This window comes from Saccoglossus kowalevskii, chromosome 13, assembly GCF_978046115.1.
Source record: "Saccoglossus kowalevskii chromosome 13, keSacKowa6.1, whole genome shotgun sequence".
Taxonomy (NCBI): Eukaryota; Metazoa; Hemichordata; class Enteropneusta; family Harrimaniidae; genus Saccoglossus; species Saccoglossus kowalevskii.
Window position 1 is genome coordinate 14,394,368 of NC_140653.1, and position 14,723 is coordinate 14,409,090.

A 14,723-nucleotide genomic window follows, 5' to 3' on the forward strand; every position below is an offset into this window, starting at 1 on the left:
TATATTAAGTGGGTTTTAAATTCACGGTTTTGTCATTTAGATAATGTATTCTATGCTAAATTTTACATATTCACTGGGTTTTAATTTAGCGCATTTTTCATTCAGCGAAATAAGCCAAATTAAAACCCGGTGAACAATTGATCCTTTTACAGTATATGGCGCATTACGTGTGAAATGCTAGAAAGTTGTAAATATGCACAATGCTTTCAAAACCTTATGCTTTCACAAAGCTTAGAAGACAGGATGCCCATGCACGATTATTTGTTCAAATACAAATCTGCAATATATGACCCTGATTTAGAGCTTGTGCTGCTGGGTGTAATCAGACCAGACGTTACAAACATGATTTATTGGTTGTCATCGTGGGTGGGAAAGTCCAATAACGTGTCGGCAGATGAACATTTGTAGACGGAGTACAGTTCATATAGCTGACGGCCGTACGTGGCTACATGGGGTCGAAAGTTTTTTTGATAGTGGTTTGTCATCAGCTAGGTCAGTTTACCAGCTACCCGAGTTACAGTTGGTTTTCCAGTTCTCATCATGAATAGCGGCTACTTTTGTTTGAAGTAGATATAAGACGCATAATAATAATAACTGTATTTAAATCTACAAATACAACACTATCAGATATTGACAATAATGAGCTAAAATCGTCACAAATGTCACGGATATACGATAAAATAAAAAATGTATTTATAAAGCATTGGATTAACTCAATTAATGATGATAACAGACAAAACACTAATACAAAAAACAAACTGAGGACTTACAAAAAATTTAAAACAAACTTCATTTTGGAAAACTACTTAATTAAGCTAAAAAATAAAGAACTGAAAAGTACCCTAACTAAATTCAGACTGAGCAATCACAGTTTAGAAATTGAAAAAGAAAGACACAACAGAATCAAAAGTAGCGACAGAATCTGCAAATTGTGTAATAAAAATGATATTGAAGATGAACATCACTTCCTCATAATATGCCCAGTATATAGTAAAGAGAGGGTCGTTTTATACAATGAAGCTGAAAAGATTATTCCTGACTTTACTAATCTCACACCTGAAAATAAATTCATAAAAATAATGTCAAATAATAACTTAGCAATTCCTCTGGTACAATATCTGAAATACAGCTTTGCTATTAGACAGCAGCACCTACCCCTGGTACTTAGTCATTGACTTTTTCTTTTATTTTTTTTTTACACCTATTCATTGGGTTTTTGTTTTTATATTCAGTTTATAGTTTTTTTTTTGGCGTTTCATTTTACTTTATTATATATTTCCGTTACTAACTTCAATTTAGTCTGTTTTTGGTTGTCTTTAAACTATTAGCCATTGTAATTTGATTAACTTTTATCTGTAATTTTGTTGTTGTTGTAACCTTTAACCTCCTTCAGTAGGTTGTTATGAGTTAATAAATTGTACTGTATTGCATCTTTAGAAATACGCAATTTTCTATCAGTACCGGTATATAGCAATAACTCCAAATGTATTAGAACAGTGTACAGAACAGTGTTGGGTGCTTCCGCAGTAAGCTATTTTGGGGGTTATGTATTGCATGGAGCTTCATGTGTAGCCAGCTGACAATGAATGTTTGTTAGTTCATGGTATTATCAGCACTTTTAATATGAAAAACATTTAAATATCATCTGAAACAATTTCTTTTCATTGTAATGTTTCAGTGTGACTTTATTTAACCCATCGAGGGAAGGGAATTATTTCCTGGACTCAAGACTCAAGTTAACAAATGAAAATAGCTTATAAGATGATTATCAAAAAAATATTTTCATTATAAACTGAAATAATCTGGCAAAATGTCTGTCCTGACGTTGCACCCACATCTATACAATGTTGATAATTCCAGGTTAGCCAGTATTAATTTATATTATATCCAGTATACAGTGCAGTAATGTTGGTTTCCATACAGCTTGTTCTAAAGAATAATAGTATAAAGGAAAAAATATGGCATTCTTTATCAGCATCCTCAGTTATATTATACAGGTTCTCTAATAAAACACAATTTGTTTTATAATAACTGTAAATGGTTGCAGTGTTATTCCATACTAAATAAACATGGTTCTGAATGTCCATATGATTTGTGTGACATTTTAGACGCAAAACTGACAATTGAGATTTGTGTCCACAAAATATAAATAACTGTACATCCACAATTATGAGCAGCTAATTTAAAGGGCCAGTGAAAATTTGCACCACAAATTTCATCAAGTATCTTAAGTAGGTAAAGATAATTTTCCAAAAAAATTGAAAACTGTAAATGTGCTGCCTTCTAGATGACTAATATGGCAAGTGTCAGTTCTGCAGTAGCAATAATTAGCTATTTAAATTTGAACTGACATCCATGAAAATCAGTTGTCACTAATACCCTCATAATTGTATTAAAGTTGCCTACAGTGCATGTAAATAATATACTGGAATGTGGTGGATACTTATGTCATCGTCATCTCAACATTTTATTACAAACTATGGAATTATAAACTTGTTAAATAGGTTAATCAAGTCTAGTGTGCAATGTCTTCATTATAACACTGTGTGACTATCTCTATATGCACTAGTGCTCCTGACAGGACTCTGTACGAACCTGTGAAAATAGGGCATCAAGGGACACCAAATACTTTCTGCATTTTCCTATACTAATGTAACATACAATCTAGAAAAGCATGCACTCAGAATGTCAAACACACATGATATATACAAGGATGATTTATCTGTGGTTCCACAGAATTTCTGTTTTCTTAGCCATGTTTTTTAAGATTTATATATAGTTTAAGCTCAACAAAACAAAATAATGTTTCAGATCACCATGCACATCACTCAAAGATTACATGTCAAATGTTTTTTTTTGTAGTTGGCCATGGTAGTAAAGAAATGCATCAATTTTGAAAAAATAATTTGGCCAGAAACATTGTTTTTGGGCAAAGAGTGTACAATGTCACCTTTGACTTATTGTGGTACAATTAAACTGCTATAAATAGATAAAACCCAAGTTTTACTGTATTGCCTGCCCAAAAATACTATTAACAAGTTATACAGTCCTCATTGGTTATGAAGTTTAAGTCATTGCATAAAAAACAAAATCCATCCAAGATGGGGCCTTCTGCAGTCATCTTAATAATATTTATTAGATGCATAAAATCCTCAGGGAAGAATAAAAAGGGTCTTACAAAAAGAAATTTAAAAACTATAATTTAAAAAAAAACAAAAAAGAAAACACACTATTCTAAAAATAAAAAACAAATCAAAAACAAATATGAATAAAAAATATGCATCCCGAGTTGTGTGCATGTTTAAAGTTTCGGGTTAACTATCCAAGTACTTTCAAGATATGGAACCAGAATTATATTTGTTAAATCAAAAGGAAAGGACGTGCATCAAGGTTCAATATTAGTTCAGAAAGGCCAATTTAAATAAGTTTAATGCATTTTTAGTACTAAATCTTGAATCAAGTAGTAGCACATGTTGTATGGTGTTTGTATAAAGTTTGAACTTGACCATTCCAGTGTTTCCAATATAGAGACCTGGAACTGTATTTGGTAAAACAAAATGGCCACCAGTAAGCCATTTTTAATTATATCTGCATGTCTCGTGCATCAAGGTCCCATTCGTTTTCATTGTACCAAGTTTGAATGTAATCAGTCTATGCATTACCAAGATCTGTTTCTGAAATGGCCAAAACAGGGAATTTTGATGTATTTTTAGCACTAAAATTGCCACTGTTTGTCTATGTTAAATAAGTCTGTATCACAAATGGATGTTCATATGTAAGTCATATGTACAAGCCTATATAACAATTTTGTAAAAGTCTGGAAAACAACCAAATTTGAGGTGAAATCAGTGAATAAATTCATTTGCACAGAAATTAAGGGTGACCAATACATTTTCAAGACTGTATTCAGAAATGGCTAAATAAAATGGTTCATTACTATACACCCTTTTTCAGTTTACATGGTGGTCTATGGGGAAAACTGCAAACATTTAATGCGATGGTCAATTTTGTAAAAAAAAAAATACCAGTTTTCTTTATACTCCAAAAAAATTAGAGAAAAGAAATAGAGAACAACAATTTTAATGCACCAATAGAGAAAAACTGTATTGATTGTATATTTTAATATCAGTAACATTTTCCATCAACTGTAAATTCTGCAGTACTGGTAGTAGCATTGGAAATGATGGGAAATGTTCTTAAGAAATATGTTGCTAACATAAACACTGTATTTGCTGTTTAATCTGTTTATGAAAATGATTGATCAAACTACTACTTGTCCTAATCAATATGGAACTCATGACATACACAATACGTGTAAAATACACATTTGTTTACAGGGAATGCGCAGCAACGCTTTAATGACCATGAATACATTAAATACAATTATTTAATTGTAAATATGGCACTGCCAAACTGTGGTTATATTTATTCCCACTTTTAAGAAACTTTGTGCATGCAAATTTATGGGATCTTCGTTGATTTTATTATCAGGAACAACATAATGTAATTTTTAAGATCAAAAGGTAAAATAATAAAGAAACATAATTCAACGAGCATGCAACACAAGCTATTATATAGTATTCCCTATTTTGAGTGACGTATCACTAGGAGTCCACAAACTTCAGATCTTCTGTGCAAATCAAAGACTCAGATTCCTATATTTCACATGGATGTTACCCTAATATTCAGAACTTGTAATGGTTGTCGTTTATAGATTGCATATGTGATTTGATAGCATACCATGTACACAGTGATGATTTGTGCTGTGAAATAAATCATTAATCTACTGAAAACCAAGCGACCTGACGGTCGAAATAGGTCCGCTGTCTTCATTATCATGGAACAAGAATCAGTGAAGTGGCATTGTGGTTGTCATTCATAGTCAGTCATTTAGAAAACATTGCAGTTGCAGTTTCTTGCAGTTGCAATTATGAACTTTTATAGTGTTCATAAGGATAGTGCATTTCATTGGACAAACATCATTGAGGCTAAACTTAAGAAATCATGGATGTGCAAAAACCTGAGAAATAGTCGAGAAAAAAAAAATATGTTTTTGTTTGAAAATTGTGGTCATGTTTTTGAAATGTTATCTTTCCTGATACGTTGTACATATATGTAATTGTTTTGTTACACCCAAGAACAAATGTTCAATAAATCTGTGCAGTAATATTCTTATGATCAGGTATAAAAGAGTCAATTACAAATATACTCCAGTTTTACATAAGACATTGCTGAATGCAAGATCAATTGTTGTGCCATATATGTGGTGGCTTCTGAAATAAACTGAGAAGATCTAAAAGTTGTTTCTAATGACTGTATCAATGTTCTATTTATAATGACCGTCCAAATTATTATGTGTGCAATTTAAGGGACCTGATATAAGCAGAATAATCATCGCATTTTTCATCAAAAATACCAGTTACTTAACTCACTTGTGCTATTACATATTCAAAGTATACTTTAAAGCTGTATTATGTTTTATATTTAGTTGAAAGCTCTCTGTAAATAGGGCTTACGGTTTTGAACCAGTTGTCAAAAATAACATTTTTTACCAAAAATGAGAAAAATGTTCACTAAAAATCCAAATTTGCTTATTTTGACACCAGTTTAACAAATCTGACCATCCAACGTATCATTGCTGGAAATATGAAAGCATTTGGACTTACGATTTCGAACTAGTTGTCGAAAATAACATTTTTTACCAAAAATGACAAAAATATTCACTTAAAATCTAAATTTTAATATTTTTACACGAATTTAACAAATCTGACAGATATATATATATAACAATTTTTTTTAGATGGTGCCGAGCATTTTTTAGTGGAACTCTGTTAAATCCAATAGCAATGTAAATCAGCATATATTTTTACTTAACTATAAAATATACAAATTAGCAATTGTCTCTTATAAACTTTACGCTTTGACCTTTTGTTTTGAAATTTTCACAAATGATTGACAATGTGTTTATCTTCAAAACGCCGTAGGGGCATTGTTTTTGGTTGAACAGTGTTACAACAATCGTACAGACAACTAGCCTGGGTGTTAATTTATGCATAAACTTGAATTAGTGAAATTTGAGCTGCTGCCCAGGTAGACAGTTTTCAAGACGAAACTTTCTTCATAGTAAACAGATGTACCCGTAAACCAATTTTGACAGGAAACAGAGACATGGTTTAGAAGTGAATTTGTTTTATATCACTTTTGACCAAAAAAAAAACATTTTTGTGCATATTTCAAACTACAATGTCCATAAAAAAAAATACTTACAAAATTTTAAAATTCATACAATAAGCTTTCTAAAAATATATAGTTATGTGGACAAGGGAGGTCATCTTGGTTGCCTAATTAACTAATTAAAATACCTGTCTGGTAAACTGCATCTCTACCTTAAATATCAATTGGCCCAAACCTAATAATCTTATATAGCTACAATGGTATGTTAATGATTTGTAAACACAATCACTTTTCTATTTCAAAACAATATTCCTTCCATGAGAAATCTCAACCCAGGCTTTTGGGATGTGGGATTCAATTAGTCTCAAAAATTGAATAATGCTGCCTAGCACAAAGGGATGGCTGGACAAATGTGAACAATAAGATACAGTATTGTATTTATATATGCAATATTATGCAATATTCAAATGCTGCACCTTTCACAATATGAATGATTAAAATATTAAATAAATGAATTTTCAGGACAGCTGATTCCAAAACTATGGTGCACACAATATTAAGGCATGCCTGAAAAATGATATTCTTCACTTCATGATTTTAAATGGTAGAATTTGAACAAGGTGGAACTACATTTACAATTATCAGACATTAATCTTTCTTGAACTTCTATAAAACTAACAATTGCTATGCAATCTTCAATTTCAATTACCGGGGGTAGTTCAAATTATTTTGTATCTTTCTCCAAGCAACCCATAGAGGGCACTGTGTATTTAAAAAACATTCACTGGTTTGAATTCCAGTGGATACTAAATAGAAATATTCATTAGGTTAAAAATTCACTTGTTTGAGAAAGGAAACTATACATTCTACTGTTAAATCATGGACCATTTTATTAGGTTCATACTGTCTATCAGCCATCCAAATCAGCTACTGGTAATAATTTAATCTGATTTATGTACATGCAGCGGTAAATTTGATAAAAAACATTAGCCACATTTTATGTATTATAAGTAATAGAGATGACATCTATTAGTAAAATAATTTGATTTTCAATAAACACAAATTAGAAACATACATTGATCATTATTGAGAAAAAAATTGTAGCACCTGATGGTTACCAAAAGAAAGTTGTTGTAAAATACATTGCAGTAATTAGCCTGTAGTAAGCACACCAATCACTGTCTTTCTTTTATTTTAAGGAACTAGTCAACATCATGAAAGATGTTTATTCCAATCACAGTTTTGAAATATAGGTTCTGTCTTGTGTATAGGAATGGGATGGAATGTTTTGATCACTGAAGCAATATAAGACCAAACATGCTAAAACAGAAACATGTTATGTTCTAAGATATCAAATTTATACTGCTCCTTATACCGGGGTATAAACCACTACTATACCAAGATAATAATGTTTAAAAATTACAAAGGTAAGAAGTGTTGTTTTAACAACAACAATAATACACAGTCACCTGAGTTAGCCAGTGAAATTTGTTTACGTCTAATGTGGAAAGAATATTACCCAGTTCTTTAATGCTGTGTTTCCCAATCTTAGAAAAAAAATTTACCCAAAAACACTCAGGTCTAGAACAAGTAATATCAGGATAACCTTACATTTATTGAAACATGTCAAATTCCTGAAGAGGAATTAAACTGGTTTTATACAATTGTACCAGTTAAATGCTACAAGCTAACATACTATATGTTAAATAGTACATTGGAACAGTACATGCTTCAATGCCCCCAGACATCACTACCTCAAACAAGGATTAGCTGAATTAAAAAATAAATTAATTTGTCAAATAATTTATTTATTCAACACTAAAACGAACTACAGTGAGTTGTTCTATGATCATATAACAATAAAAATAGATAAGATAAAATAAAATAAACTACACTAAGATACAGTAATGTTAATCAACTACACAGAATGCTAAATAATATTACAAACACGCAAAAGATCATAATAAACTTATACGGTACAATACAATACACTAGCTAATATTATTAAGAGGTAACAAAATCACATTAAAATCACATTAGAGTCATAATTATGGTGGAAAGAATATTTTTAATTTTGGTGGAGCTGCTCACATCTCATTTGCATACATTTTTGTATGTATTGTGCAGTTCTTATTCCTGAACAATATTTCATGATTGCATTGAATTTTTCTAGTTCATTTAACTTCCTAAAATTTTGTATAATTTCCTTACAGTACTTGAATAATTCAATTCTGTGTGTATTGTACAGACTGCAGTCCATAAGGAAATGTATCTCATCTTCAATCTGCTTTTTAGCACAGTGTTTACAGACCCTTTCATTCCTTGGAGTTCTGCAATGCCTGCCAGTTTCAATATGAAGTTTGTGATCAGAGATTCTGAACTGGCATAGGGAGTGTCTCAGTTTAATATTACTCATTGTTATTAAACATTTTTCCATTTTAAACTGTGTTTTGAATGTTCTATAATTTTCCAATTTGTTTGTTCCACCATTTGCTCTGTTGTCATCAAATAGAGCTTCTTTCCATTTTATTTTATAATTTTTTTTCAGTAAAGCAGAGATAGTCTTGGTTTGGTGTGGTTTCTTTTTTTTTATTTGTTGTTTTATTGCCTTATCAAGATTGTTGTCACTGATTATTTTGTCGACATTTCTTGTCCACCTAGTTTTTACTGTATTGACCTCATCAAAGGTGCTTTTTATTAACTTGGGCGTCTATGGAAGTTTTGATCTGAGCCAGAATTTAATTATTTGTGTGATAATTTTTATGGCAAGAGGGTATCTTCCCAATTCCCCTAAGATTGCAAGCTTAGTAGCATTCTTTTTAACCCTCAGGAGTAATCAGAAGAAAGAATAGTTAACAGTTTCAATAATATCGCTATTTTTAGTGACTTCCTCTCCCCATACTTCACACCCATAGCTAATGATGGGTGCTATCAATTTATCAAATAGGTTTAGAGCTATGCTTATTTTGAGGTTTGAGACAGAATTGAGTGTTTGTTTTAGTACGAACTTGTACTAGTGTACGTTTGTTTCAGTAATAAGCCTTCTTCCCTATACCCCCTTTAGATATACATACGCAATTAAATTGGGCTAGGAGTTGTATGGGGTGGTGGTTTTGGTAAAAGGAGCCCCCCCCCCGTGTTGGAGCACAGGAATTATGATCAAATTTGAAATTTTAAACAGCAACCAATATTCTTCAAGCTGGTATTTTTTTTTAGATTTTATTTTTTCATTCCGTTTGACTGTTTTTTCGAGTTTAAAAAATATGAGCTGGCTGGAGCCTTCATCCCTTATTTCTTAAACTAGATACCAGCCGATAACCCCTCCCCCCCCCCCCCCCCCGCTCATAGGGATTGCGTACAGTTGATCAAAGTTCCTGGGCTCCGACTGGTTGGAGGGTCACAAGTGTTCATAGCAAAAATGTCTGGAGAGCATTTATAGAATAAAAACGATTAAATAATGTTGGGCTTAAGTTACAGCTCTGTTTTACTCCTGAAGAGTATGGAAATCTATTTGTTATTCTTCCGTTTAACAAGCTGTCGAAGATTTGGGTCAACGCAACGAGTCCGATGCCAATAAATATTCCAATAAATGTCAATAAATCCTACGTTCATAAACATGAATAAACATGAAAACTGAATCGCTATCTCGCGAGGCGATATTGGTTCAAATACTGCGTCAGGAAAACGTACGATTACTGGTAAACGCAAAACATCGAGTACACACTGCGAAGAAACCGAAAAAAACTAACAACTAACCTACCAGCCATTTTGTATAATGCAATATGGGTAATATGTAAAGTAGGTCGTATTCGTGAGGTCCTATTTGAGAGCTCCCAGATACGACCCAATGTGGCGTGCGCATAACCCTTCTCGTAAATTGTCGAATATGTTAAGGAAAAGAAATGAGAAAAATAGAGGGCGTGATTTCTCATCAAAATGCGGTACGATTATTGGCTGCATGAAAACACAGCAACGAGTAGGTATACTCACTTGTGCACACTCCCAACGGTACACATGCTGTCTGAGCCGTGCCGGGATTATATGTCCATGACCATTTTGATCCAGCCCTCGGCGAAACGTCAATACAAATGTAAATGTATGTGTCACAGTTCAACCCGGTAAGGTCAAATCCGGTTTTAGTTACAGTAATATCTCGGGTCGTCGAAGTAGTATCAATTGTAACTTCGACTGGTGTTATTGTAGTTGGGTATTTTATTGTAGAATTTGCCCCAAACTGGTCGTGGGAGAGGTATATGTCGACTTCAAACAAATTATCCGCCGAGTCCGTGATTTCACCAGTAGCAATGTCGGTACGTATTGACATTTCGAGGCTGAACACTTTGTCTGTGGTACCCATGATAATGTTGAGGTCGCTGACAACGCTGCTTCTCAGATAGATTGTGTTATTAGTCACTTGTACTGCAAGAAAACAATTGAACTATATTCATTGTTAAATTAAATAATTATTCTTCGCACAAATATTTTTAAATATTTAAAAATAGTTAATTCATTTAATTGATTAATTGTTCGTTCGTTCGTCGGGTCTTTCTTTCAATATTTGATTATTTGGCCGTTTGTTGGTTGGTTGGTTATATTGTTGTTCGATCGGTCGGTCAGTTGTTAGTGTGTTTGTTCGTATTCATTTGTTTGTTCTTTCGTTTGTTCGTTATTTATTTATTTATTTTGCTTGTACATATACATACCCACGCAACTGTCAAACTGTATACACGCAGTTTTCATTAGTGACCCATCACTCCAGTTCCATGGTTCAGACGGATATGTTGTCTTAGGGCCAATGTCTACACAAACATAGTCAAAGTTTTCACACGATAAACCATCCGTGTTAATGACACCCTGAATGCCACTCAGGACAGTAGCACCGACGTCTGCAGAGAGGATGACATGGTCTGTTGAAATATTCGTAGCATTGACAGCAGTGCTTTGTGTAATGTCATCACCCAAATAGATAAGTATACTAAACATATCTATGCCATGAGCATCTACTACAGCACTCGGATCATCAACGTCTATTTCAATATCTAGAACGAATTCTACGAATCTTCCCATAACAATGTCCAAATTTCCTCCTCCATTCGTAGTAACAGAAACATCGGCGGTAATATTAGCTAAAATACAAAATATGTGAAATGTGTTTACTATATATAATTATAAAATAACATAAGGACAATTTATAAGTCCAATAACACAAAACAAACGAGTGCTAACAATCGATAACACAAATCACATAAAGAAAAAAAGTATACACGCAACATAGTCAGATCAGTTAGAAACATACACATGGAAATATTAGGAACAAGGTTGTTGCAAATGTGACAATTCGCAGAACATAAATACTTTTCGGGATTTGTAAGAAACAAACGCATACCATACCCACTACAACAACACGTGTCTGTAATTTGTTTGATGTGTGCGTTGTTGCAGTGTGTAGACATTAGTTAATTTCCTTTGAATCTAATATCTTTATTTAGAAGTCCGATGACAACTGCTTCTATTTTGGGGGAGAATTTATCAGGACGTTCTCATTGACAGCCAACGTGTCCCTGAAAGTACCAGCCGTCATATGGTGCATATTTATTTTGATGACTATTTTAGTGATTATAACAAAACAAGATAATAAGACGGCGGATTTTACTTAGGCAAAATATCACGTGACACTCAAAATCGCACATTGTCTACTCATCAAATTGTATAGGAGTCATCATTAACATTCATGGGTCCTAGATAACTGTACATATTTTACCTTCGCATGTGTCAATTTCCGTACAAGCTACTTTTGCATCAGTATCGGCGCCAGACCACGTCCACTTTTCAGTATCCCGTGAATTAATGTCAACACAGACATAGCTATAGTCGTCACAATTTAAGTCAAATGTGTAGACGTCTCCTCTAACGTTGATGACTGTGAGGTTGATTCCACTGTCGACATCGGGACTGACGGTGATATTACCCGGGGTTACATCACCCTCTGTCTTTACTGCAGTGGCCCCTGTCCCGTTTTCTGTATTCGCTAGATAGATATCAACGCTAAACAGATCAGCCACGTCTCCGTATATCTGTGCCGTGGCATGGCCCGTCGTTATGCTGATGTTCAAATTAAACGATTCCGGGATAATTCCCATAACAATATCAAGATTGCCGCCCACGTGGCTTACCATCGTAGGAGGAGGGTCTGCTTCGATTTCACCTATAGAAAAGAAAACAATATTTATTCTTAATAATTAGACAAGTCTACTAAGTAGAAAAAACAATACAACACGCCATCGCTATGCGCTATCACGACCATCTGACGCCCTCATGCTAGTAGAGACATCAATTTACATATACGGTCTCGAGGAAGCATTAATACAATTATTAATTTTTGAGTAAATTCATATATAGCCTTCGAAAAATGCATGCGAATTGCAAACATTTCTGTGGGGGGGCGAGGATTGACATTTAGAACTGGTGTACCACGTATATGCGGCTTTATAATACAGGACATTTGGTTTGATATTTGAAACTATCAGAAATCTGTCAAAAGTTACTGTATCGTGTAAAACCATCAGTGTTATGGGATTTTGGCGTATCATGACATTGTTAATTGCGATATAAAAAAAATCAACTTGATTTTTTGAGCAAATATTTACTGTGATTGCTAATACATAGTATCGAAATATCTAACATTATTACACTGCACTGAACAACCATGAGATATGCGAAGATAAAGAAAAACATTTACTAGATTACATGACATATAATGCTAAAATTTTAAGCGTTCTGTAATAGAATGCAATGGTTTTAAGATTGTTTGTCAGTTGCTGAGTAGTCCATCGCAGCCCGGCCAACCATTCGATGTAATATCTTGTATTTATTTGATCAATGCGACACACATTTAGACTAGACGTGGTCAATATGAAGGATAATATACATGATAATTATCATGGTGAATATTGGTTTTTATGTGCTATTAAATTTTCAGCAATTTCTTAGAGAAGTCTATTTAATACGTTGCTCTTTTTCGTGAGTAGCTGACGCTCTTTCATTTGTTAGTATATTCTATATATTAACGTTTTGAGATGATCAACTTTGAATGTCTGGTAACATTTTTAGGCTTGCATATTATAGTATGAATAACAATAATGCTATAACATTTGCATTTGATTTTTTTAGATACGTCGTGTGATATAGCCTCAATTTTAACATGCTGTAGTCATATGAACCGTAACATACATTACATTGGACACGTGATGATCGATGCAAAATAGAGAATCAATTAATTATTCTAGTTTACACTTTCCTTTACATTGTTTTTGTGAACTTTTTGTTGTATATAACAACGGTCTACAATACTGTAATAACATATAATAATAATAATATATAATATAATGTTGAGGCATCTATTGTATATATGACACGTGGCTGAGCAAAACAAGACTAAGATTGAATCCACATGATATTGCTAGATTTGTGGATTCAATATAAAAGTCTCTTCGTCTTACTACATACTACATACATATATGACCCCTCCTGACTATTACATATAAACAGTCATGTTTAGATTTTTTAGACATAGTTATAACATTGTTGTTGATAAAAGGATGACATTAAAGTCCATCCATACTTAACTTGCGATCAGATAACGTCGTTACTTACTTGTGCAATTCAGCTCAGCGCAAGCTGTTACTGAACCGGTGCCTGTACCCCACTGCCAATCCGCATCTTTCGCAGGACCGAGTAAGACGCAGACATGAGTATGTATGTCGCAGTTCAGACCGCTTAGGTCGTCCATTGTAGCAGTCAAGCCGGTCAAGAAAAACATGGCATCTGGTTCTACATCAACATACTCATCCACCAAAGATGCATTCGTTACAAAAATCCCACTGGTTCCGTTGTCAGATACTGCAAGAAACACTCGGGCCTCGAATGCAGCAGTCATGTTGGCTGTTTTGTTGGCGTCATCCGTCTCAACAGAAATATCCAGAGTAAAATCCTTCAATGTGCCATATATAACATCAAGACCGGCATGAGCGTTAGATGTGACACTTGGTCCACCGTCCAACGCTATAGTGATCACACCTATATTAACGATAAAATACTCTATGAATACATGAGTACATTTTTGTTTTTATTTTCCGTACAAATCACCTTTAATATGTCAATATGTCATTGTGCTTTGTACACATGCATTGAATGGAACTTCTCTGTTTTGAAGTATAACTATCAACACCTGACGGGTAGTGGAACTTCGTGGGGCAAAAACAGGTCTTGTCGCTTGGAACGGTACTGATGAAATCCTGACAATCCACAAATGTGTTTCTTGCACGTATCACTACACCAAATTACAACAAAGAGTACTATGCATCACTTTTATGAAATAAGTAATCAAACATGTTTTACATAATAGTAAAAAAAAATTACATACCATTATTAACTGTTTAGATGTTTGAATATTGTAATTAAATATGTAATTATACACAGAAGGTTTTGATTATTTACCGTCATGAATCATCATGTAATTGACGTTGACTTCAGAGTGTGACCACAGTTCA

At 33.4% G+C, this 14,723-nt stretch overlaps 1 protein-coding gene across 1 annotated transcript in view; it reads right to left on the reverse strand.

Annotated features, from left to right (window-relative positions):
- Positions 1 to 14,723, reverse strand: part of LOC102802217 (uncharacterized) — a 37,622-nt gene that overhangs the window by 14,805 nt on the left and 8,094 nt on the right. The window contains exons 3-6 of the mRNA XM_085507324.1: positions 13,828 to 14,250; positions 11,936 to 12,379; positions 10,878 to 11,300; positions 10,165 to 10,593 (exon numbers count right to left, since the gene is read on the reverse strand). Coding sequence (XP_085363450.1) covers positions 10,165 to 10,593; positions 10,878 to 11,300; positions 11,936 to 12,379; positions 13,828 to 14,250 — 1,719 coding nt within the window. The remainder of the gene's footprint in view (positions 1 to 10,164; positions 10,594 to 10,877; positions 11,301 to 11,935; positions 12,380 to 13,827; positions 14,251 to 14,723) is intronic.